At 34.0% G+C, this 27,501-nt stretch overlaps 1 protein-coding gene across 1 annotated transcript in view; it reads right to left on the minus strand.

The window, feature by feature from the left end:
• The window catches only part of TOP2B (DNA topoisomerase II beta), a 68,040-nt gene that overhangs the window by 13,674 nt on the left and 26,865 nt on the right, over positions 1–27,501 (minus strand). Inside the window, exons 5-28 of the mRNA XM_062215354.1 lie at positions 26,204–26,349; positions 25,304–25,401; positions 24,434–24,646; positions 21,841–22,014; positions 21,471–21,572; positions 21,241–21,378; positions 19,517–19,655; positions 19,055–19,212; positions 18,821–18,946; positions 17,892–18,002; positions 17,709–17,814; positions 16,170–16,279; positions 15,787–15,879; positions 15,571–15,685; positions 14,300–14,421; positions 13,960–14,108; positions 12,791–13,022; positions 10,868–11,002; positions 10,060–10,260; positions 8,255–8,450; positions 8,016–8,107; positions 5,091–5,246; positions 4,861–4,944; positions 425–619 (exon numbers count right to left, since the gene is read on the minus strand). Coding sequence (XP_062071338.1) covers positions 425–619; positions 4,861–4,944; positions 5,091–5,246; positions 8,016–8,107; positions 8,255–8,450; positions 10,060–10,260; positions 10,868–11,002; positions 12,791–13,022; positions 13,960–14,108; positions 14,300–14,421; positions 15,571–15,685; positions 15,787–15,879; positions 16,170–16,279; positions 17,709–17,814; positions 17,892–18,002; positions 18,821–18,946; positions 19,055–19,212; positions 19,517–19,655; positions 21,241–21,378; positions 21,471–21,572; positions 21,841–22,014; positions 24,434–24,646; positions 25,304–25,401; positions 26,204–26,349 — 3,391 coding nt within the window. The remainder of the gene's footprint in view (positions 1–424; positions 620–4,860; positions 4,945–5,090; positions 5,247–8,015; positions 8,108–8,254; positions 8,451–10,059; positions 10,261–10,867; positions 11,003–12,790; positions 13,023–13,959; positions 14,109–14,299; positions 14,422–15,570; positions 15,686–15,786; positions 15,880–16,169; positions 16,280–17,708; positions 17,815–17,891; positions 18,003–18,820; positions 18,947–19,054; positions 19,213–19,516; positions 19,656–21,240; positions 21,379–21,470; positions 21,573–21,840; positions 22,015–24,433; positions 24,647–25,303; positions 25,402–26,203; positions 26,350–27,501) is intronic.

A 27,501-nucleotide genomic window follows, 5' to 3' on the forward strand; every position in this document is an offset into this window, starting at 1 on the left:
GTCGCCAATGAAAATAGTATAGCATACGGACACTGATTTAGGAGTCACCAGTAGAAGTGGAAAAAGTTCTGGGCATAGATGAAGTTACTTGAGGAAACTACTTGAGTTGAGTGATGAGAACTGAACCTGACAAAACCTACTGAAAATGAAAGAAACCATTCTCCCAAGGACAAAGGTAAGTGAACCTGTGTGAGATAGGGAGTCAGGAAGAGCAAAGTGGTACAGACATCAGTTTAATGGAGAACACCTGCTCTAGTGTCAAAATGTTCCTTTGCTTCAAATATTAGCTCTATAGCAAGAACTCGCCAATCTCCAACCCCGGCTCTTAGACTCATTTCTCAAATAATCTGACTGGGGGAGAGGCGAGAGGGAGAGAATAGTGCAGGTGAGGGAAAAGAAGTAGAGCTAATGAGGTATGTCATACCTTCTTCTTCTTCAGTAACTTTTTGCTGGCATCTGCCTTCATGGCAGTAATTTCAGGAATTATTCTCCTTCCATAAGGTGAGGGCATTGTCTCTTCCAATTGAAGCTTCTTCACCTTAGGTTTGCCAACTTTACCTTTTATTGCTTTTCCAGACATTCCAGCCAGGATATCTTCTCGTTCTTGAGCTTCCACTTTCTGAAATATAATTAAAAGGGAGGAGGGCGGCATAGACAACTCATTAGAAAAGATTATCATTACTGCATAAGAAATTGAAACAAATGTTATTCAGCAAGAAATGAAGGTTTCCTTTCAACTGATCTACGCCAAAATAAAGTAGTGAAAAACATGACTGTAAATCAGAAGACCTGCACTGTAATCCCAATTCTACTTACTAGCTTCTCACATGTAATCCATGGAGGTTGTACTGACTAAATGACATGAATGATTCCTTCCAATTCTATGATCTTATGATCTTATTATGGAATCAAGACCTCTGATGACCTGGTGCCATCAGAATCCTAGCAAATCACACACAGAGGCAGTTCTGTTAACAAACATTCTTTTCTATCGCTTTAGCTATAATAGAAAATATTTTTAAATGGCTCACAAATTTAAAGTCAGGAAGTATGTAAAATATAGATAAGACTGAACTTAGGAGGTTCTATGTAACAATAAATGAGGATATATTCCTAATTAATATCATATAGCCTGCATTTTACAAAATTACTCCTACAAATGACTAATAGGCTTCGAAAGGTACAAGTGACTTAAAGGTACAAGGAATTTGAAAGATAAAGGGAACTGAAAGAAATTTTTGAAGCATAATAGTCTAATGAAAATAATTTAAGTTTTAGAAATAGGCAGACTTGGATTTCAATCTTGGCACTTCTACCTATAAATTATATATATCCGTGGGAAATAAGATCATTTATTTAAAGAGCACCTACCATATGCTAGACATTAAAAAATCAGCTTGTGATCTCCATTTTAGAGACAAGAAAACTGATAACCTGAGAGTTAAGTAATTGCTCTTAACTGTGATACAATTCCTCTCAAAGCAAGTTACCTAAATTCTGTATACTTCAGGATCTTTTCCTGCATTACAGCTTAATGGGAGTCACTGAGGATACACAGAATGTAGGACCAGCATACAATAGTAAATTAACAGTATCATTAGACTTAAATTTCATGTCTTTCTGTATCATTTGAAGTCCAAATCATTTTAGATGTTTAAAAAAAATTATGTCCAGAACTGAATCATACTGTTTGGATCTACTTTGCTAAAAGCTGAATAAAAAAGGGGTGACCAAAGTGAAAAGATGTTTTACTCTGATTTTGTTTCAGTGATGACTTTTCAGTAGTGAGGAAATTTACAGGATAGCTACAAGAAGGCTCTTTTTTTTTTTTTTTTTTTTTTTTTTTTTTTTTGACAGGCAGAGTGGACAGTGAGAGAGAGAGAGACAGAGAGAAAGGTCTTCCTTTTTGCCGTTGGTTCACCCTCCAATGGCCGCCGCGGTAGCGCGCTGCGGCCGGCGCACTGCGCTGTTCCGATGGCAGGAGCCAGGTGCTTATCCTGGTCTCCCATGGGGTGCAGAGCCCAAACACTTGGGCTATCCTCCACTGCACTCCCTGGCCACAGCAGAGAGCTGGCCTGGAAGAGGGGCAACCGGGACAGGATCGGTGCCCCGACCGGGACTAGAACCCGGTGTGCCGGCGCCGCAAGGCGGAGGATTAGCCTGTTGAGCCACGGCGCCGGCCAAGAAGGCTCTTTTGTTTTTCTATCTTACAGACCAAACCTCAGCCATCAGAATATCATTAATATTGATCAAAAAATTATTTTCCTTTGAATATATAATTTTTAATAAATATTAACTTTATAATGTACAATATACACACCAGAAAAAATACACCTCAAAAAAAAATCGAATGGAATGAAGGTCACTTTTTTTTAAAGGTTGATTTATTGATATGAAAGTCAGAGTTACACAGAAAGGAGAGACAGAGGGAGAGATCTTCCATCTGCTGGTTCATTCCCCAAATGGTTGCAATGGCTGGGGCTGGGCCAGACTACAGCCAGAAGCTTCTTTCTGGGTCTCCCACATGGGTGTTAGGATCTGAGGATTTGGGCCACCCTCCTCTGCTTTATTAGGCACATTAGCAGGAAGCTGGATCAGAAACAAAGCAGTGCCCATCTGGGATGCTGGCACTGCACATGGCAGCTTAATCTGCTGTGCCACAGGTGGAGGTAACTCTAACATACTGACTTCACAGATTAGTGTTGTGTCACAGCAGGTTAAATCACTGCTTGAAATACCAGCATCCTGTATCAGAGTGCTGGTTCATGTTCTGGCTGCTCTGCTTCCGATCCAGCTCCCTAATATACATGGGAAAGCAGCAGAAAATGGTCCAAGTTGCTTGGGCCTGAGCCACCCATCTTGAGACCTGGATAGAGTTCCTGGTTCTTGGCTTTTGCTTGGTCTAGCCTGACCACTGTGGCCATTTGAGGAGTAAAATCAATCTCTCTCTGCCTTCCAAATAAATAAATATATTTATATAAATATATATACATATATATATACATACTCATGTCCTTTGGATTTACATCCAGTAGTGGGACTGCTGGATCATATGAGAATTCCAAACACTTCATAGACAATAGAATTAAAGCATACATTCACTATGGTACAAAAATTTTTTAGATCTATTCATACACAGGTGTTCATAATTTCATGAAACTATTATGAAAAACTTACACCTGAACTTCAAAAATGTTTTGCACTAAAATAAAATCTTTCAGTTTCATTTTCCTTTTTTTTTTCCAGAAATATACTGATTTAGGGGCAGGCATTGTGGTGTAATGAGTAAAGCCACCACCTGCACTGCCAGTATCCCATATGGGCACTGGTTGGATACCTGGCTGTTCCATTCTGATCCAGCTCCCTGCTAATGGCCTAGGGAAAGCAGTGGATGATGGCCCAAGCATTTGGGCCCCTGCCACCCACGTGGGAGACCTAGAAGAAGCTCCTGGCTTTGGACTGTCCCAGTCCTGGCTATTGCAACCATCTGGGGAATGAACTTGCAGACAGAAGACCTCTCTTTCTGTCTTTCCCTCTCTCTCTGTAACTCTTTCAAAAAAAAAAAAAAAAACTTTTAAAAAAAATATAATCACATAATAAATTCTATTTTTAATTTTGCAGGAATCTCTCTACTGTTTTCCACAATGGCTATACTAATTTCCATTTCCTCTACAATATATGTTACCAAGGATATAAGTTACATCCTTGCTAGAATTTGTCACTTTTTTATCTAAGTTCATAGAAGTAAAGAGCTGAAAAGTGGGTATCAGATGCCAGGTAGGGTAGAGGGGAGATTGGTCAACTACTGGTTAACATATACAAAGTCAAGCTACATAGGAGTAGTAACTTCTGGTGTTGTGTTACATAGAAGGGAGATTACAGGTAGCAATACTGTGTATCATTTAATTCAAAATACCTAAAAGAAAATTTTGAATGTTCTCATCACAAAAAAAATGATAAATGTTTGAGCTGGATAACCTAAATAATTGATTTAATCAACACATAATGTATAAGTTTAATGAATTATCACATAAGGAGGGAAAATTATCAACTTAAAAATAAAAATAATACACAACATAATAAAAATATAAATCAGGGCATACTTATACTGTGGCACTTGAAATATCACTAAGGGAACCTGAGACAACAGAACTAAAAAAAATTCCAGAAATTTTATTAGGTGACTAATGTACCACAGTTGCTCTTGCAAATTTTAACTTGAGCCACGAAAATAAAATTAAAGCATGTGGACAATAAATCAATGAAAATTATTAGAAAGTAAAAAGGAAAAGTAATTTCATATAAGCAGTAATTAAAACGGTAGTTTACATTCTGCTACTCAAAAGTAGATAGTTATACTGTGACCATTAATCTAATATTTTAAGTAGACAATTTTAGAGAAGGTTTATATTTTCTTTTCTCCACATTTTTAAAATCTATGTTTTACATTAGAATTCTACTTGAAGAAAACTAGATTGCAACATAAAAATATTATGATTTCTAAGTCTAATGAGACTATAATTCTATTGCTAAAAGCAAAATACTTGTATTCAATTATCTATACATACTTGTCTTATCTCCTTGCAGGAAAACAAGCTGAATGAATTAATTTAGAATTTACTTAAGAAACTTTAATAAAGTATTACATTTTAACTTACTCTAAATTTCAATTCCATATCATTCATCTATACAGCAACTTTTCCTAAAATTTCATATAGCTATATAGCTAAAGCTTAATCCTAACTTAGCTTATAAACACATTAACCCTCAGTTAAATGAAACTCAGATAATAACAAAAATTTTTATCTTGTTTCATGAAGATTACTTCTCTAAATATATTTTAATATAGACTTAACCTACATCCAGTTCTTCAACAAAGGCTGCTAAATCTTCTTTCCAAAGGTCTGAAGGAGATTTTCTTTTAAGATCATTGACCTCTCGTCCCTATGATAAAAAAGTAGTACAGTTTAAGCACTCACTCATTCAAAAATGTATAAAGGATAAAACAAAAATTTTTTTGGAAAAAGAAAATCAAAGATATGGATAACACTGCAATAGTTTCAAATTATTTAACCCACAAAAGTTCATACTTTTGTATCTCTCTGTTTAATCAGTTCTTCAACTTTTTCTTTAGTAAGAGACCACAGAGACATATTTAAAATATAATTAAAATCGGGGCCTGAAGGAGTTCCTGAATCGGAGGAACTATCATCATGCTGGTTTTGTGTTTCTTCCTCTTCTGCTGCCTGTAAAAAATAATACACTTTATATTAAAGCCCTGTCATCAAATTAATGTTGAAATTTTTTAATATTTAGTTAAAACTTCTACCAATGCTATACTGCCAATGCTATACCTTCAGGGTGGTAGGGTTATTTTAGATTATCTGCAAGAATACCTATAAAAAATGTTTCCTATAAAAAGTTTAAATTTTTCTAAAGAGGCACAGCAAAATCTTCATAAAGAATGGTATATTCAACCCCTATTTATCTAACAGTCTGATGAAAAATTAATTGTTTTCCTCAGGAACTAAGTCACAAAATGAGAACACACCAAATCTTAAAAGTAATAGAGTGGAACTAACTTATTGTTGCATCTTGTCATATTTTTATACTGGTGAGTGAATGGAAAACTCAAAACCCAAAATAAGTATCACTTATGATAACTGTTTTGCAGTTTTAATAAACATATTTGGTACAGGCATTCACTAAGGGTAAGTTCTCAAAATTCTCCAAAGTAAGAATACTCATGTGAGAACTCCAAAAAAGTTTACTTTAGATATTAATAGTAAGCTAGAGTAATCATCAGGGCCTTTCTGAAATTTTATTCAGAAGGCCTTTCTTTTCATAGAAACAAATGCAAGCACAATCTTCTGGTGCTGATATTAAATTTAAAAATATAAAGGATTTAATAAAAATTCTTTCAGGCGATATCACCCTCAAAACTTTTAAAATTAGAAGTCATAAAATAAAGTTTAAACTAAGTTTTTTAAGGCACTCAAAAAATTTAAAATGACTAAGTTAAATCTAACACTCCAAAAATCAAGAGGTTTCGTTTCAGTAACCAAAAAGGAAAAAAAAAAAAATAGCATTATAATGTAATTAAAAATTTTAAGTAAAACAATATATATATTCCAAGTTCAGATATACTTTAGTAATACAATAAAAATTAAAATGTCATAGCAAGGTGCTTCATTTCATAAAGAAAGCTGTAAATTTTATTATACAACATTACCAAATAAGGAATGCTGTTGTTGACTTGGTAGATTAATAAGTATCTACATAACATCACAAATTATGAATTCTACAGTCTTGGAAAATTCCTCATGTAATAGTGTATTGCTATGGAGTATTTCAGCTTTAACTACTATAAAAATATTACTAGGGTGTCATAAACTTCAATCTATTCAGTTTAGGTTTTGATGACACCCAAAGTATTATTAATTAGTGCTCTATGACAATGTATATCTATCATTGTTAATGGGACTATGACCTAAGACACTTTCAGAAATTAAGAAAAATAAATTCTTCAATTCGAATGACATAATTCTATTATGTTTTAGAAAAAACTTTAATCTTATAATTAGCTGCTTTATAATTCTAATTCTCCAACTGTCTAAAATAGGACACTCTTGTACAAGCAGCTTCTTCTGTTACCTGATCCCACTCCCACCCTAACCACAAATGTGCACATAGCCAAGATGCTGAGGAAATTTTGATGATGACAATATAATTACAGAAACCAAGGTATGCTTTACCCATGGATTCTACTTCCACCAAAAGTGCATTCTCAAACTGCAGACACCTTTATCTTTGAAAGCTAAGCAGTACAAAATGATTAGCTAGTAAGCTAATCAATTTCAAGATAAAAACTGAAACTAACATTGATACAAAAGGGCAAACAGTATATAAATCTTAAAACATATTTAGAGGAAAACAAAGTGCTTCTATCATCTTAATTCTGAAAGCTGCTCATCATGTCCTGTTTTCTTCAAATGATGAATAAATCTATTGTATTAATAATTACTATACTATATAATATTTATTCTAATTTTTCTCATTTTTAAAGTGGCATTGACTTAAAAATTGAAAAAAACCTTAAGTAACAAACAAAAGCAACAATTCAACATAATTCTGATAATATGAAAACATTATGGTTGAGAACTCTTTAAGTAGGGAAGTTTTCATTTCAAGTTAGGTCACATAATTGTAATTACTTTGAAAGATATTAGCATTATCAACATGATATATACACACAAATAATCTAAGTATCAAAATATCAAATTTTCTTATTTTCTGCATTTCTGTTCTCAATCACAATGTTGTATTGTCTTTTAAAATTTTTCCTTTAATTAAAACACATCAAGAAACTATTCCTGAGGGGAATCTCAGTTTCAATATCCCATTTACTGAATTAATATTACTATTTTATGATCTGAAAGGGACAAATCAAATTAATAAAACATTAGACTTTTAATCTGAAGTTCTGGGCTTTAAATCTCTAGTCAAAAATCTAAGCACTGGGAAGAGCACATATTTGATGCTCGATAAAATTCTATAATAATGAACATTTTTGTCTCCAGCTTCCCAGCACTGAGTGAAACCAGATCAAGAGAGTAGTGACTGAATGCCATACTTTGACCATAGACTGAATAGTGTGAAACCATTCCAGTGCTACCATTCTGGTTCCCAGATAGTATACGTGCATCTCACAAAAAGCACCACCACAAATGACACCCTTTCATTGGCAGGCTCAGAAAAAAAGGCCAAGGAGACTGAGCTACCTTCTCATAGCTGGAGTCATTTCTCCAGGCCCTGGGGGAATCAGTTTTGTGGTGGGTGTGCACTACCATTTCCTGTGCTGTATTTATTCTGTGGATAAACAGAAGACTTCAGTCTCCAAAGAGACAACTCATCACCTTTAGCAATACTAAATTTAAGTTTCAGGGGTTGGGTTTTTTTGTTTTGGAAGTTGATTTTAAAAGCTTCTCTGAATGTCTTTTTCTGCAAATGATTACCTTTTCTTGTGCTTCTTTCCAGGCTTTCACTGGGTCAGATTCATAACCTCTCTGGACTAACATTTGAATCAAATCTTTCTTTGACCTATTCTCTATGTGAGGGAAAAATAAAGTTAGGATCAAGAAAAGAGATTCAATTTGTATTTGTTTATATTCTACTGATAAAAATGTCTTCTATTAATAAAGTTTTTTTTTTCCATTTTTAACTAACATTCAAATTTTAAAAGGTTGCATCTTACCTATAGTAATTTTCCCTTGTATCTTCTCTAAAATGAAACGGGCTTGATTGTTAAGCTTTGTAGATTCTGCTCCCAACATTCCTACAAGCCACTCCTTTCGTAAACCATAATAACTTAACCGTAAATCAAAGAATTCTTTCAGAATGTCTTGCACAGTTTCATACTTCTTCAGACATCCCATATGATCAAAGAGTACCTAGGCAAAACAGTTTTTGTAGATTACATAAAGCTGTTCTCAGTATTTCAACGGAAATGACATCCACAATATTTAAAATAATGATAATATACTATATGAACACACAACCACTAAGAGCTATTGAACAGAACCAACTAGTAAGCTCATTTCTGTAAATATTGCTTTGGAAACCAATAAATTACAGAAGTAGTTGAAATAGAAATATCTCTGACAGTTAAAAACAGGTCCTTTTAAAAAGTAGCCATCAAGTGGACTGGTGCTGTGGTGTAGTGGGTAAAGCCACCGCTTGCAGTGCTGGCATCCCATATAGGTGCTAGATCGAGTCCTGGCTGCTCCACTTCCCATCCAGCTCTCAGCTCAGGCCTGGGAAAGCAGAGGAGGATGGCCCAAGTTCTTGGGCCCCTGCACCCACATGGGAGACCCAGAAGAAGCTCCAGGCTCCTGGCTTCAGATCGCTGCAGCTCCAACCGTTGCAGCCATCTGGAGAGTGAACCAGCGGATAGAAGACCTCTCTCTGCCTCTCCTTCTCTCAGTGTAACTCTTTCAAATAAAATAAATCTTAAAAAAAAAAAAAAAAAAACACACACACACATAGAGGCCAGAGTCATGGCATAGTGGATAAGACTTCCACCAGTGATGCCAGCATCCCATATGGGCACGGGTTCAAGTCTCAGCTGCTCCACTTCTCCCTGCTAGTGCACCTGGGAGGGCAGCATAGGATGGCCCAAGTGCTTGGGCCCCTGCACCCATATAATAGGAGATCCAGAAGAAGCTCCTGGTTTCTGTCTGGCCCGGATCTTGCCATTATGGCCATTTGGAGAGTAAACCAGCAAATGGAAGACATCTATATCTCTTTCTCTCCCTCCCTGTTAACTCTGTCTTTCAAATAAGATAAATAAATCTTAAAATAAAGTAGCTATAAAACCATCTAAGAAAAATGTTTCCCCTCAACTAACACACATATTTTACCTCTAAGCTTAAAAATATTACTTAAAATTCTCTATCCAATGGATATGCATTTGCCCCCACCTTCTTTCTTTTACAATTACTTGTGCTATAATTCAAACTCTTGGCTTTGTTTTCCCTCTATCAGTCTGTCTTAGCAGATTATGATGATTTTTCAACCATTATGCTATTATTGTTTTTTTTTTTTTTACTGTGTTTTAAATCTAAAAGCTTTTTTAGAATGCAATTTGGGTAATCATACACTCTACCTTTTTACCTTCCTTCCTAATTGCATGTGAACAGAAATACATAATTTTAATGAAGCAGGCTAGAGTTATGAAGAGATAAAACTACAACTGAAATGCTAATAAAGTTAGGCATAAGGCACATAAAAATCCTGCAATAATCACTCCCTCCTAACTTTCAGTTAGTGAATGTGAAAATGTGTATATCCTGTCTTCAACCTTGATGCAGAAACATGAATTGCAAATAAAGGTAGTACACAGCAGTAGAGAAAGGCATATACCCCTAGGTTCTTCACCAAGTAGGCAATGAAAAAATGCATTCGGGGCTTACTGTGGCCATTTCTATTATGATACCAATGACAACAATTCAACTTATACCATGCAAGGAAGATCAAATTAACAGGAAAGGTATAAATTACCATGGAATTACAAGTCAGAGTAGTTTGAAGCTTAAAAACTTTATGCAATCCAGCAGCTTCTGCTTGTGCTAGTTTCTCCTCTGTCATTTTCACCACAAATTTCACAGTTGTATCAGTATGATATTCTTTATAATCAGAAATTAATGCTGGTGTTTTGTCGGTTCCATTTAGCATAGGTTCCAAAACTTGTTCTTTGTATACCTATAAAAAATTTATGAATATGTAATTATTTTACTTACTCTCATGTTCTCCTACTACAAGTCACACAATCTTTTAAAAATTCTCGACTCCTGTAAGAGAAAAGACAATGAAATCTCCACGTCTATCATCTCCTGTCCAATCACTTTAAAAGAGAATTTATGGAGATCTTAGTGGCAAGAGAAGACCAACAAGGTAAAGGTTCTGATCTGCTCCTATTCTGAAGGGCAAGGTCAAGTGTGAATCATAGCAACTAAAAGTGACAATAGAGAACATGGACACCTTTAGATTTGTAATAGTGATACCAATTGACTTAACATATGGACCACTATAAGGACTCAAAACACTAATTCTTATTCTAATCATTTTAAGGTAAATAAAAGATATAATCTCAAAAAACCCAGACACCTACATACACCTAACACAAACAATATTAGACTACTTCAATTAAAAACATTTAAAGCATTAATTACTATGAGGGGATAAAAACATATACAGGAATTTTCAAACACTATTCAGACTTAGGACCAACAATGATAGAATCATTCTTACCATAAAGAATTCCTAATGCAATGCCCTTTTTGCAGGGAGCTCACATATTTATACTAACCTGTGTCCAAGTTCTGACTGGAAGCTCTGTAATTTCTACTGTGTTTCTATCAACCACAAATATTTCACCACTGACTGCATACTGATTTTGACCAAGTTCTTGGATTGTGCCTTTAAAGTTCTTATAGTTTGGAAGCTGCAGAGAAAAAATGGAAATAACTTAAAAACCCTGAATTTTCTCTCAAATGTCTCATATTTGAATGTTCCTTAGTATATATAAGTCTATTGATACTGACAAATAAACATCACTGAGACTGAATTCCTCATCCTTAATTATCCTTCTAGATCTAAGTGATCAATCAATGGCCTCTTTAATATAATCCAGTATTAGGAGTCAGCACTATGGTGTGGTGGGTAAAGCCACTGCCTGCAACCCTGGCATCCCATATGGGCACTGGTTCAAGACTTGGCTGCTCCACTTCCAATCCAGCTCCCTGCTAATGAGCCTGGGAAAGCAGTGGAAGATGGCTCAAGTGCTTGGGCCCCTGCACCCACATGGGAGATACAGAAGAAGCTCCTGGTTTTGGCCTGGCCCAGCCGTGTCAACTGCAGCCGTTTGGGGAGTGAACCAGTGGATAGCAGCTCTCTTTCCCTCTGTGTAACTCTGACTTTCAAATAAATAAATAAATCATTCACACACACACACATTTCAACCTCGAAATCCCAGCATCATCTTTCCCAGTCTTTCTAGAATACCATCACTTCGGTCTATTGCCCACCCCCCTTAGACTAATATCCTTTAAATTCAAACTCTTTGGGCCCTACATTGAAAGGCTTCCACATTTCAAACCCAATCTAATTTTCAACTTTTTCCTCCAATGATTTGCCACATAGAACCACTATTTTTCTCCCACATTTTGATTATCTTCATTGTTCTCACTTTCACTCTCTATCCACCAGCCCTCACACATATGCAACACCCCCATTCTATTCATCTATCTAAATTATCCTTCCCAACCAAATTACAAGTAATCTCTTTCTATAATTCATATTTAAATCATCATTAAGAAAGCAGGCATATAGCATAGGACACTACTACTTCTGATATACTAAGCCACTGTTAACATCTTCTGTGACTATAAACTTCAAGCTCTAATGTCTTATCTTGACAAGAGATTAACTTTTGAAGACAGTGATCACAGATCTTTATCTCACCACTCAGTAGATTGTTCAATACAGAGTAAGCACACAAGCTGCATTTATTGATCATATCCTCAGATACTAGCTTAGTACTCCAAAATGTGTCTATACCAGCTGAAATAAAATTATGATCATTAAAAGAAGCTTGGTGCTTCTGTTAGAAATATTCTAAAGTACACTGAAGTATTTATAGGAAAAATCAGAGTATAACATACTCATAATTTTTATTTTGAAACACAAAAATGAAATAAAACATAAAGAGAAACATATCAAGATACCAAGTTCATTCTTATATGATGGATTTGTGGAATTTTGTTCCTTTATGTCTCTGTACTTTCTAGAATGAGCATTATTTTTTGTAATAAAAATACATGTAAGTTTATCAAGATAAAGAAAATTTCCAGGTAATTTGTAAATCATGTTGAGGAGGGGATAACTTTTTTTTTTTACTTGGAGGTTCAGGGGAAAGGATGAGCATAGTGAATCCTACAAGTAAAGGACAACAATTACAAATAACAGGATACATTAAAATATACACAATGTGCTTGAAAGCCTAGGATATAGAGTATTTTAAAATTTCAACAATTTCTCCCAATAAAACTGACCTCCAGGCTCATTCAAAAGTTCGTTTTTGGAAGTATACATCAAGTTAACTCTAATAAAGGTTTTTCTGCCTATTATGTTTTAAAATATGTTTAAAATATCTCATTTCTAAAATGAATGTACTCTATAGTTCGTTATTGTGTTAAATAAAGAATATATGCAATAAGTTCCAAATAATTACCATGGGATGAGGATCCAAACCATCTAGCATTCGCCTGACATTGTTCACGATTTCCCTGGCATCATAATTTGGTAGTTTACAAGCCCATCCAGTACCAATGCCTTCAGCACCATTTATTAAAACCATGGGAATTATGGGAATATACCACTCAGGCTCTACACGTTGATTATCATCATAAAGAAACTTAAGCAGGTTGTCATCCACAGCAGGAAAAAGTAATCTTGCTAAAGAGCTAATGAAAGAAAAAAGAAAACAGAAAAAGCAATTGCTTTGGCAAGTAATACCTAACGAGGACTTTACTTTGCAAGAAACTTAAAAATAATATTTTTATAAATTTTGACTACATGTGCTTAACAATAAAATTCATCAGGGCCAACATTGTAGTGCAGTGGGTTAAGTTGCTGCCTGTAATGATTGGAGTCGCTACAGCTCCACTCCCAATCCTGCTCCCTACTAACATGCCTGGGAAAGCAGCAGAAGATGCCTGGGACCCTTCTACTCATGTGGGAAGACCCTGATGGGATTAAAAGGCTCCTGGCTTAAGCCTAGCCCAGCCCATGTCATTGCAGCCATTTGGAGAACAAACAAGCAGATGGAAAAAATCTGTCTCTTCCTTTCTAACTCTGCCTTTGAAATCAGTCTTTAAAAAATAAGATTTTCTAAACTTATTACCATATATATATATATTTCTCTTGAGCATAAAGACAAAAAATTAGCATTATTTTTTATTACTTAGCCCTAAGTTTTTAAATATTAGCAAAAACTTTAAGGATTTCCTATTTTTCTGAATCAAACACATAATCTATTCTCAGCCATAAGATTAACAATGAATCAGGAAAAAAAATTCCTACATTCACCAATAATTTCTAAAAATGAAGGTTAACATACTTCTATTTGTAATCAAATAATTTGAAACAATTTTAATGAATCACATTCAGCTGTTTTATGTAGAGTGAGGGATATATGGGAATTCTTTGTATTGCTATCCCATGATTTTTATTGTGTAAACTTAAAACTATTCTCAAATAAAATAGAATTAATAGTAATTTGGAGCCCTCAACAAAATAACTAGGCAATCATATCTTTACAGCTACAATTCTATTAATTATTTAATTAGTTCCAGTTAACTTGAAACCAAATTTTATACTACTGTATCAGGAAATATTTACCTTAACATTGTGAAAATATAACGAGGGCTTGCAGCATCTTTGCCACCATGAAGTCGAGTCCCAAACTGACCAATAGGCTGAAGCAAGTTAATGTTGTTACTTCCCACAAAGTTCTGAGCCAAGTTCACAATTGTCATCATCAATGCTTGCTGTAAAATAGAAACAGAATATAGCATTCATATTCTAAATTGTCCATACCTTCTCAATTTATACTAAATCCAAACCCAATTCTTTTACATTTCCAAAGACCTCATAAAAGGAAAGGCATGTTCTTATGTAAAATTACCATTCTGCATGCCAATGACTACAGTTCTCAGATTATTCCAATTTCAATGCTTACTTCTCCATGATGATAGGCAGACATCTCAGCAACAGATCCAGCCAACTGGGCAACTTTCACTTCACGTTTATCATTCCTCTTGAAACAGGTAAATAAAACTTTTCGTTGGCCAGGTTTAAAACCTATTTTTCAAAAAGGGCAATAGTCTTTTAAAAACACCATTTCAAGGTATAGTTGTTAACAATTCTTTTAGTGGAAACAATGTTCCGTATATGTGTGTGTACACACACACACAAAAGAATATAGTTTGCTGTTGAAGAGCCGACCAAAATTTTTATTTGAAATTCTATAACAAAGTGAGTACACACTAACATGTTTTCATGTCATCTCCATCTATTCCAAAAACAAATCACCAATTAAAAGACAAGCTTCAGGTATAAAGAACTGCTCACTTGTACCAAACTCTGGAAGTTCTTATTTTGGTCATCAGAATACAGAAATCACTACACTCTTAATACATTCATCAGAAAGATTACATGAAGCAATGTGAACAAAGCACTCTGCTTCTTTATCATTCTCCTTGATGTAAGCCAATAAACACTGTAATAACCTTTTCAGTATATACAAACTATTGCCATCATCACTGTAGAGCCAGAGCATGTAGCAACAACAAAAGGATAATATTGTTCACTTCTCTAGAAATGTTATAGTCTAACAAGTAGGCAAAATTAATGCAGGTAAAATAAGAAGCATACAATAACTGGCAGAGAAGTACAGGCATCTGAGATCAATTTAGACTAGAAATGCTAGGGAGAACTTTATAGAAAGGAAGCAATTTCAGGCAAGAACTTGACAAATGGATAGAATCATTTGCTGTTAGCTGGGGAAAAAAAATTGAAAATAAAGATCAACACATTTTCTAAAAGTTAGAGATTGAAAAAAAATTCTAGATAGACCAAAATTTGCTTTAATGAGAATCAGTTTTTAAATTTTTTCATCAAGTTAAATAAAGCACTAGGTTATGTGGGTATTTTAAAAATTTAGCCTCTGATAAATAAAACTTTTCGTTTTAGGAATTCTACAATCAACTTGGGCTAAATCTTTAAATATTACTCTTAAAAATTAATTTTACTGAGAAACACAAAGCATTTAAAGATTTCAAGTTAAAAATTTCAGCCCTATTAAAACATATCCCAAAAGCACAAAGGCCTTTAAATTTCTCTGAATCAGTTCTTCATATACATCACAACATTTCCAGTAAGAATTTTAAATGTCTCATAGGATGTTTTAAAATATGAAATTAAACTAGTTTTTAAACAAAGGTTACTTACCATCAACAAGAGATGGTATAGATCTTTCATTGTCTGAGTTTGAGAACAGAATCAATTCCTTGTTGATGAAATCATTGTAAGTCAAATGTTTTGTTGCTGTACCATATAAAAATTGCTAAGAGAAAAGTTATATAGCAATAGTGTCATTATTACTGCATGAATTTCATTTTCTCTCTCTCTCCTTCTTCCCCTAGATCACCACTCTTTATGACTAACCTCTGGTAAGCCATGTAACCTACGCTGCCTCCGATCTTCCATAAAATTTGTTAACCATTCTTTTCTGTCATCAATCTTCTTCTTACTGAATGCCTGAAAGATTCCAAGTAATGATTTTACACATTAAAAATACAATGAATTTCATTATAAAACAATGTATAAATGGAAAATTACTATTAATTTGGTAAATTAAGGTTTTTCCAATGGTTTTAATCAAAAAATACATTTTAGCAGTCTTTCAACTAAAGAAGTATAAAAGCAGAGCACAAGCTGGGGAAAAAGAAAATTATCTACTTTGGGCATTAAAATTTCAAAAAGGTTTTATAAGAAATAAAGACTTGGAGAAAAATTGTGGAAAGTTTAATTAAAAGAAATTTAATTACCAAGGTAATGGCAGCATCATCTTCAGGGCCAGCATATCGAAACAAGATGCGATGCCTTTCCATATCAGCAAAATACTCTTTTGCTTCTTTAGCTGTACTGGTACCCAATCCTGCACAATTTTTAAGTGAGGAACATCAATGACTTTTTAAAACCATTAAGTGAAAAGCTAGTGGGGAAAGTTATAATAAATAAATCAATTTAGCAACACCAATATCAATTAATCAGTCTTTTTTTTATTATTTTTATTTGACAGACAGTGAGAGAGAGACAGAGAGAAAGGTCTTCCTTCCGTTGGTTCACCCCTCCAAATGGCCGCCATGGCTGGCACTGCACCGATCCGAAGCCAGGAGCTTCCTCCTGGTCTCCCATGCGGGTGCAGGGCCCAGGCACTTAGACCATCCTCCACTGCCTGCCCGGGTCACAGCAGAGAGCTGGACTGGAAGAGGAGTAACCAGGACTAGAACTGGGCAGCGCCCATATGGGATGCCAGCACCACAGGCAAAGGACGAACCAAGTGAGCCATGGCACCAGCCCTAATCAGTCTTGATAGACAAAGACAAATCAGATAATGCATGCCTCCTGAGATAAGTACACAATGCTACCTATTGAATGGTTTTGCCAAGCAAACCTAACACAATCTGATCATGCCTCCATTTCAACTGCTAGTTAACAGAAAAGAAGAGGCAGAGGAATATGCTATATATTAAATGAAACTATAGAACACAATTAGCAAAATCTAAAATATGAGAAATTACATAGTCTAACTTTTTACAAATAAATTGCAAGGGAAAAATAAGAAACAAGAAGCACTATACTAAAAAATTTAAGAAACTTATCAAATGCAATGTGTTTGAATCCTGATTTTAAAATAAAACCTATAAGCGCTGATGCTTCTTCCAGTCTAGCTCTTTGTTTATGGCCTGGGAAAGCAGTGAAAGATGGCCCAAGTATTTGGGCCCCTGCATGCACATGGGAGATTGAGCAGAAGCTCCTGGCTCCAGATTGGCTCAGCACCCGTTGTTTGCAGCCATTTGGGGAGTGAACCAGCGATGGAAGACCTTTCTTTCTCTCTCTGCCTCTCCTTCTCCCTGTCTATAACTCTACCTCTCAAATAAATAAAATCTTTTTAAAAAAGCAGCATAGCTAATAAAATTTTGAAAATAAAACCTATAAACTTTTTATTACATTTATGTAGAATTAATACAGGGTGAATATTTAAGGACAGCAAAAATAAGAAATTTCTTTTAGAGACACATATAAAACTAGTTAGAGATGAAATATGATGATGCCTAAAAGTTATTTCAAACTAATGGGGTAGTGAGAGAGAGGTTGAAATGGTGACTATTAAAATACAGGAAGAATCCACTATATTACTCTCTGCTTTTCTAAAATGGTCTAAGAACAGTTTTTTTAAAAATCAGCAATAGCTTATTTTGAAGTCTAAAGAAGCAAATTTACAATGCATTTTTTAGATTACTCTAATAAAAATAGTTGTATCAGTAGCACCTCACAAAACTTAATTACTTTAAAACACAAACCTTTGTAGTATTTTATTTTCCAGGCTTTCTGGTTTTCTATATGTTTTTTCCACTCATCAAATTCAGGAATACTGTAGAAGGAAAGTTCCTGCTTATTTTTGCTTGCCTTAAATTAAGAAAAAAAATTAATGTTTCTGCTACCCTTTAAAACAACAGTACAAAAATATAATAATGTAAAAGTACCTTTACAATAGGAGTAATGAACTCTTCAAGAAAACCATGCTTCAAAAGTGATGGCCAATTGTGATGAATGAAATTAATAAGCAGGCCTTTGATATGAGAACCATCTTGATCCTAAATGTTAATAAAATCAAAAGTCCCATAATAATTTAACAAAATAAAATTACTTTTAACCGTTTAAGTCTAGAAATACAGCAAAGAGGCAAAATTTCATTCAAATTTTAGAACTGCATTTTACAAAATAGGTATTTAGATGAAGATTTCTTAAAATGCAAATAAAGAATATAGCTCATCGCAAATTGAGTATTCCTATCATTATAAAATATATTATCATTGTATCTGTTTTACAGCTTACACAGATTTCACTAGAAGAATGGTTTAAGATTAGAAAATACATGAAACATGCCACTTCACTGAGCGATGCAAGGAAAAAAAAATCTATGGAGTAGAAATACTTTTAAGTCTTTGTCTTTTCTTGACATAAAAATCGAAAAATGTCTGCTTCAAACTATATAGAAGCTTTTTCAATTAAAAATTCAGAAAATTTTCTTGTTCTATTTTACTATCATTTTACTATTCATGTTCCCCTGCTTTTTGTGCATCCCCAAATATGCCAACACATAAAAATACTAACCATTATTCTAGTGATCTTTCTCACTTGCATCTGTCACTGTGTTCCCATTTATGTACAGGCTTCATTGTCATAATGCTATACTATGCTCAATTCATCTAACATTTACTCTATTTAAAAATATTCGTAAACAACCTATAAGACTATAATCCAAAAAACTGATAATGTAAAATGTGTTACACACAAATGATTCCACTAATCAATGTTATTTCTCTTTAACATACAATTTTTGAGCAAGTCACATGAACGTATCTACAACCTGAAGAAGATATGAATTTTAAATATGTGATAACGTGCAAACCTGATCAGTCATAATCATAATCTTTCCATAACGTAATGTTTTCAGAGACTCTGCATCATCATAACTTTTTTTGTACTGCAGACCAACTATTTTAATAATATTATTTATTTCTGCATTTTCCATGATCTGTGCAAAAAGGAAAATTATTTAAAGTATGTTAGTGTTGAATATATAAAAGTTCAACAATTTCAGTAAACCATTAGAAATGTCATAAATGTGTAGATGTATATATACCTGTTTATGAGAAGCTTCCCGTACATTAAGAATTTTACCCCTGAGTGGAAAAACTCCGTATCTGTCTCGCCCAATCACACCTAATCCAGACACGGCCAGTGATTTGGCAGAGTCTCCCTCTGTTAATATCAGTGTACATTCCAGGGAATGTTTGCCTCCTGAGAGAAATTAAAAATTGCATATAGCAGAAACCAGAAAAATTGACAATCACAATAATGATAGGGGTAGACTGTAAGAGCCATCATACATTATGTATACATTATACATTTTACTGAATTCCTATCTCCTGAGAATCACTAACATGTGGTATATGTGGCAATTTCAATGAAGTAAAATTATATTCTGAGGAGAAAATCATAGACTAATTATATATGGAAAATGGAAACTTTCTATAACTGAACAAAATAAAATTAAATCAAAATCTTAATACAAAACAGAAACAACAAAAATACTGAACCTTACCAGCATCATTAGCGTCATCCAGTTTGGGAATACCTTTGATTTTACTATATTTTACTGATGAACACTTCTTGTTCAGCTGAGTCTGAGCTTTAAATTTCACCCAGTTCAGGATACTTTCTACAATGCCACAATTAGAAGCCTAACAATCAAAGAATAATGGTATAAAAAATAAGCCAGTAGTTTAAAACTTAGATAAAACTTATAGAACTTAAAGGCATACCTGGGCAGTTTTAAGGTAAAACAGTAATGGTGATGACAATAATAATGATACATGTCAAAAAATTTTAATCACAGTAAAACTAACTCAGGCAGCTATCACAACCACCTATTGTACTGAAATCTAAATACTTGAAGAAAGGATGATTTTGCTACATGTAAAAAAAATTCTAGATAAACTCATTGAGGAATATACATTGTTTTTGTTACAAGTTAATTTTATTAAAGTTAACAGAGTAAAAGCTGATTAATTCATGAATTTATTAGACGGCAAATTCTAGATATCCTTCAATACAAAATATGAGTCTTGAATTTTATGACATAAAAATTATTAATATGAAAGGAACATTAACATAAAGTTGAGAACTTACAAATAACCTTATTGCTTAAACAGTTTAGTTTAACTATCCTAACATTACATATTATTTATTCTCTGCAATGAATCAATATATGTCAAGGTGTTAATAAAAAGAAAAAAGCTAAGAATTTCCAATTCCAAGCCCTAAGAATCATATTTTATCATCTTGGTGATTTTAGATGAATGAAATGCTTTATTAGATGAAGACATTAACACAAAGAGGTGAAATGTATTGCCAAAACAAAATTTATTCCACCTAAAATGGTAAGATATAAAATCTAAAATCAAGTCAATCATGGGAACAACTGTTACTAGGATAGACCTTTGTGATTAGTATTTGTGTAGGGTAATTTGTGCTCAGAATTCATTGATTACATCTAAAAGTACTTCAGATAGTAAAATCAACTTCTGTTTCTATTCCTGAAGCCTTTGAAAATATCCCTTGGAATGTGACAAATATGTTCTTTTAGGGCAACTGTTGTCTCTCAAACTGGTATTCATTCATCTTTACATTTCCATTGCCAAATATTGAAAGACACTTCACAGAAACCTACTAAATGTTTACCAGTGGTACTGCTGAACAAAGGAACTGAAGCAAATCTTAATATAACAGATTACAAGAGCTACTAATAGCAGTAAGGCTCAATTACAAGTCTTAGATTTTTTTTAATTGGCCTCTCATTTTAGAAAAATTAAGGTGACTAAAATATGTGCCAAGTAAAATAAAATTTTTAAATATGTAGAAAATAGGTTTTATATGTTACCACAGTAAAATAAATACATGAAGCTAAAAGTCAGAAGATGAAGTTGAAATGAGAACAGAAAATATGAAACCAGGAGTCCAGAATGATTTGTATACTTGTAAACGAGAAACCTGAGCTTTACAATGGCCAATGCAACAAAGCTAAAGATACAATTAGTTACACTAATTAGTTACTCCCTATTTTAGTTTTTGACAAAATAATCAATGGTTTTATGAAACAGTGAGGTCTATTCTTTAAAGTTATCAGAATTAAGTATACTAGTTTGTGGTATAAGCCTGCCTATATTCACTGTTAATAAGAGTGAGAAATCAATCACAAATGAATAAATCAAGAAAACTGCTTAACTCTCAATAATAACAATGAAAAATATTACAAATTTTACTCACTGCTTTAAAAAATTTTTCTGACAGTTGGCATTTGGATCCAAAACTTTTGGGTTGCAGAGTCATGTTTTCCTTAGTTTGAGAATCAAAAGTTGGATTTTCAATAAGGCAATTAATAAAAACCCATATGTGATTTTTCACCTGTTGAAAAAAATAACCACAAAAATAAAAAAAGAGGTCAATAGCAAAACTGATGGATAACAATTCAGGAGAATATAGAAATTATCACTTACTTGAAATGGTTTCACTGATACACCAGCTTTGTTCTTTTTCTTAACTACTTCAATCAGTTTACCAACAACTTGATCTACTACATAGTCTACGTGCCGTCCACCCTAAAGAGGCAAAGAACAAAGGATGGGTCCAAAGTCTTCTATAGTTAGGGTAACAAGATACTTACATAATCACCTTCTCTAGAATAAATGTTTTAATATTCTCAACTTTGTGATGTTAGTATTATTAACTATTTTGCAAAGTGATGTGAGTTTCAAAATGACAGCCAGGATTTTTAAAATAAGCTATTTTGGCTATAGAGTGAACAAGTTAACTTCTGTGGCTTTGTGTGTGTGTGTGTGTGTGAAAACAAAAAATTTACACACTTACTTTTGTCGTTGCAATACTATTTACAAAGCTGATTTGCTGGAAGCCTTTTTCACTCAGTGTGAGGCAAACATCCCATCTTTCATTTGCAAGTTCATGAATAACTTTCAGGGCCACTCCAGTTTCATCTAATTTGTCTTTCACATAAAGATCTACATAACTTCGAAATCCATTTACCTATTAATTTAAAAAACAGAAGCATAAATAACTGCAAATTGGCAGATCAAATAGCTGAATGCCATTAGGCACTTATGTTTGCATTTCCTCTCATTTCAAACAGCTTTTATTCCATAGATCCAAACCTCCAATGAGTTTTGCCTATTTTCCTTCAACTCTCCCTTTAAAAAAAGAATTCTTTTGTTCTAGATAAACAGGATATGAAAAGATAGCTGGACAGGTAAATCATTATAAAAACCTTTCAAAAATTTAAGTTTTTAAAATGACAAGGTAGATTTCCAGCATGAGTTCAACATTATAGAGGGCTGAAAAAGAAGCAGCTTTCATCCTTACAAAAAAGCAACTAGTTAGACAACAAATTAATAATTTCTCACAAATCCATCAAAGAATCAAGATCATAGGAAAGCTGGCCAGAGGAACAGCAGTCACTGGAAAAGCACCCAAACACATCAGTCTTACCCACAAGATAACACCAAAAAAGCTTATATCGCAGAGCAGGTGCCTCAAGACAGAGAACATTGGTGGATACCTGTTTGCAGTTAGGAGAAAGGCTTAGAGGTAAAATATTAGAGAACACCTCTACAACCATGTTAACAAGCCTGCAATAACAGTAGATTTTAGCTGAAACGGCTGCAAGAGACAGATTATACCTAAAGGGTATTTGAGCTCAAACAGCAGTCTCAAAGCCAAGAAAAGGCAAAAATCAACAAAAAATTTGGAAGATTTGGTATCCATAGAAGCAGCAAACATCGACCCTAGTAAATACAGTGAAAAACTTTAAACAACCAAATTCTTGGATAGACTAAAATTCCATACCTATTTACCTCAGTATCTACTATCCTACACAACATTTCAACAGAAAACTTACAATGCATGCCAAAAGGCAAGAATAAATACTCTGTAAAAACAAAGTAATCATCAGTACCAGACTGTAGACCATGCTACAGATGCTGTAGCATGTATCAGAGCATTTAAAATAATTATGATTAATATGTTAAAGTCTCTAATGGAAAACACAAACAACATGCAACTTCGGCAATGAAATAGGAACTGTAAGAAAAAATGGAAATGCTAAACATCAAAAACACCTTCACAAAGGTCAAGAACACCTTTAACAGGCTCATGAGTAGATTTGATGCAGTGGAGGAAAAACACAAATGAATTTGAAGTCAGGACAACAAAAATTGAAGTAACACAAAGAAAATAGAGAAAACAACGGGAAAAATCATCCTAGATGCTTAGACAATACCAAACAGTATAATGTTAATACATGTAGTTGTAATACCAGAAGGAACAGAGAACAAGGCATAACATTGTCATACACAATTCTGATATCAAATGAAAATATCTTTTGAAAGTGAAGGAAAAATAGACTTTCTCAGACACAAACAGAACAAATTCACTGCCAGTAATGTCCTACAAGAAATATTAAAGAAAGATCTCCAGGCAGAAGGAACAGGATTAAGATCAGAAATTTAGGAGCAAATATTTGGCAGAGCAGTTAAGAGACCACTGCAGTACCCACATTCCATATCAAAGTGCCTGGATTCAAGTCCCAGCTCCACTTCCACTTCCAGCTTCCTGCTAATGCACACCCTTAAAGTAGGAAACAGGTGCTGGCTCAGTCGAATCCCTGCCACCCATGTGGAAGAATACTTTGGTCTGGCCCACCCTTGGCTGTTCAGGAATTGGGGAAGTGAAATCAATAGATAGAAGATCTCTCTTTCTCTTTCAAATACATGTTAATAAAAAAAAAAAAACTTTTTACAAATTATACAATTATACAATTTAGATCTACAACAAGAAATGAAGAACACTGGAAGTGGGAAAAAAGAAGGTGAAGTATAGTCTTTTGTTATATTTTCAATTGCCATGAAAACTAACTGCTTAAAGCAATAACAGTATCTCCAGTTTTAGAAATTTTTCTGCCATTATCTTTTCAAGTGTTTCTTCTGGCTCATTCTCTCTTGCTTCCCCATCTGGTATTTATAACATAGGTAAAACTAACATGTATAAAAGCAATGAATGAGTGGGAGGAACTAGGATTATACTGTTATAAAGTCTTTTCACTGCAAATAAAGTGGTGGGTTCAAACCATTTCCAAAAGTAGAACTTACTGTAAATCCTAGAGAAACCACTAAAAGATGTTTATCAAAAGTATAAATAAGAAATAATACGGGACAAACCAGATTCATAAAATGTTCAATTAAAACTAGAGAAGGCAGAATAAAAGGTAAGAAGAAACAAAGAACAAATACAATGAATAGAGATCAGTTAGCAAAATGGTAGATTTAAATCCAAACGTATCAATAATCACTTTAAATATAAATCATCTAAACATACCAAATGACATTTAGAAAGCAAATTCCAACTATATTCTATCAATAAAAAGGTATAAACTATTTTAGAAGAAACTTACTGGTAATTTCTTTCCATTAAACATGACTTTGACCCCTTTACATGAACCAGCCAAATCATATGCTCTTCTGGTCATGAGAGCCACAATATCCTTGTCAAGTTTTTCCATCTTAAATTTGGCCAGATCTGGTTGGAATGTTATACATGTGTAATCTTCACCATCAAAATGCTTAATTTTGGCTTCAGAGGTCTTCATCATATTATTCATCCATGTCTTTAAAAGAAAAAAAATTCAAGTATTTCTATAATGTCTCTACATTTTATAATAGACTCAACTCACTAAATACATTCATTTACCAAAACCATCTCCATTTCCAACCTCACAAATCAGTTTTACAACTGATAAGAAATGGAAAAAGTCGCCGGCGCCGCGGCTCAATAGGCTAATCCTCCGCCTTGCGGCGCCGGCACACCAGGTTCTAGTCCCGGTTGGGGCGCCGGATTCTATCCCGGTTGCCCCTCTTCCAGGCTAGCTCTCTGCTATGGCCCGGGAAGGCAGTGGAGGATGGCCCAAGTCCTTGGGCCCTGCACCCGCATGGGAGACCAGGAGAAGCACCTGGCTCCTGGCTTCGGATCAGCGCGATATGCCGGCCACAGCGGCCATTGGAAGGTGAACCAACGGCAAAAAGGAAGACCTTTCTCTCTGTCTCTCTCTCTCTCTCACTATCCACTCTGCCTGTCAAAAAAAAAAAAAAAAAAGAAAAAGAAAAAGAAAAACAGGCTCAATATAAAATCTACCAGACATTCCGATTTATCCTGATTCTGCTGACTTGCTTAATCCTTTAAAAAAAATAATGTGGTAACTGCAATTTACCTAAGATTCCATTAGTTCAACAAAACAAAAAATATTTTTTAAAAATTTCTATTATACCTGCTTAAAACTGTGTTTGTATTCTTTGCAAGCTGTTTCTACTGTAAACTTTGTACTAAAAATATTACAAAGTTTTGCACCATAACCATTGCGACCACCTGTAAAAAAAAAAAAGTGAAAGATTTAGTGAAAATGATTTTAGAGAATCTTTATTAGCTTCACTACCTCAAAGCAAGTCAGTTACAAAACAGTTCCACTCATTGCATATTAATCGTCAACTGAGTATGCTATGGTATAGGTTTTTTCTCTATTAAAGTAAAATACAGTTAAGATTTCTCATATATAGCAGTGTAATCAAAATTTTATAAATTCATGTTCATCACAATTTCAAAAATATTAATTTCCTATACCCTACAACATAGTAATGAGTATGAAATCTGAACTTCCTATCAAAGTCACTTTTCTCTATTCATGTCATTTCCTTGGGTCTTGGTTTTACAAAGAACCTATCAACTTACTTGAGTAACACATATAAGTAGGAAAACATTTAGTTTGGGTAAAAGCATTTTCTTATTCATACAGTCTAGATTTTCGATCTTCTTCCTCTAAAGGAAAACATAGCTTAAAAGTAATTTAATACCAAAAGAAATGGTGTTTATATAATAAATTAATATATATAAGCAACACAGCAGTCTCATCTAAATCAAAATTTAAACTGTCAGGCTAAGAGTTCCAGCAAGTCTAACATGAGAGGTGCTATATTACCATTAAAAAATCATTCTCAAATTACATAATGAAAATAATACTTACACATGATATCAATATTTTTATAGATACTAATTCTGAAAAGGCTTTCCACAAAAAGAAAAATGCACAGGTTTCTTTATTTTAAATATATGATACAAAAATAAGTTAAAGGTTTTATTTTATAAAAATATTCATCAAAATTCCAGACTTTACCTGTAACTTTTTTCTCATCATCATCATAGTTACTGGATGTTAAAAGCTGTCCAAAAATTAAAGCAGGAACATACACTTTCTCTACTTTGTGTTCTACTACTGGAATGCCTTTCCCATTATTCCAAATGCTTATAATGTTAGATTCTCTGTAAGCAAGCAGAATTTAAAGCTGAAAATTAAACATACATTAATTTTCACAAAATATAAAGTAATCCAGGATAAACAAAAATTATTATAAGACATCAGTTGGAAGACTCTAATCCATCAAGAAAATAATGAAAACATACATTTCTATCCCTGAAGTATAACTGTAATAAACATCATAAAATCTGCAAAGTAATAGTGCAACTTTTCAGGAGAAATTCTTCTCAACATCCCAAAGAGGGTAAAAAGAGGCATATCTTCATAAACCCTGGTGCCACCAAAAGACACACAAGAGACACAAAGCTTTGGCAACCAGTCAACTATAGATTCAGTTTTCTTTTAATATACACCAGTCACATTCTTCCTGCTTGATTCTACCATTTGTATCTACTCTCTGTGAGCCACAACCTCTGCAGAGTCAGTGGCCCATTTAATTACATTTAAATGAGTGTACCATTATGTTAGTACAGGAGAAGGAAAAAATAGCCTGAAATGTTTCCCATTCTCAGCCTAAATGTTAAGAGGGTTATTTGTATTGTGGCAATCATTGTCACTAAATTAATCTGATTTTAAAATATTTAAGTATTATCCAATTCAGGTCTTTCAGATTATTCTATCACAAAGTCACCAGTTTAAGCCCTGAATGGTATAGAATAGAGGCTCTTATAATAAGTAACAGTAACTAAATATAGCCAGTAGTCCAGGTGAAATATTTTACCTATTGATTTTAGTAACATGATAGCTTTACTCATTTCAGAGCCAAATTTGCAGATACAGCTTCATCACAACTGAGAACTGTTTTTTTATAAATATGTGAATTCTTGTTCCTTAGTTTAATCCTCATTTTTTTAAAGATTTATTTATTTATTTGAAAGTCAGAGTTAAACAGAGAGAGAGGAGAGGCAGAGAGAGAGAGATCCTCCATCCGATGGTTCACTCCCCAACTGGCTGGAATGGATAGAGCTATGCTGATCCGAAGCCAGGAGCCAGGAGCTTCTTCTGTGTCTTCCACGCGGGTGCAAGTGCCTGAGGACCTAGGCCATCTTCAACTGCTTTCGCAGGCCATAGCAGAGAGCTGGATTGGAAGTGGAGCAGCCGGGTCTTGAACCGGTGCCCATATGGGATGCCGGAGCTTCAGGCCAGGGCCTTAACTC

Source organism: Lepus europaeus, chromosome 2, assembly GCF_033115175.1.
Source record: "Lepus europaeus isolate LE1 chromosome 2, mLepTim1.pri, whole genome shotgun sequence".
Classification (NCBI taxonomy): domain Eukaryota; kingdom Metazoa; phylum Chordata; class Mammalia; order Lagomorpha; family Leporidae; genus Lepus; species Lepus europaeus.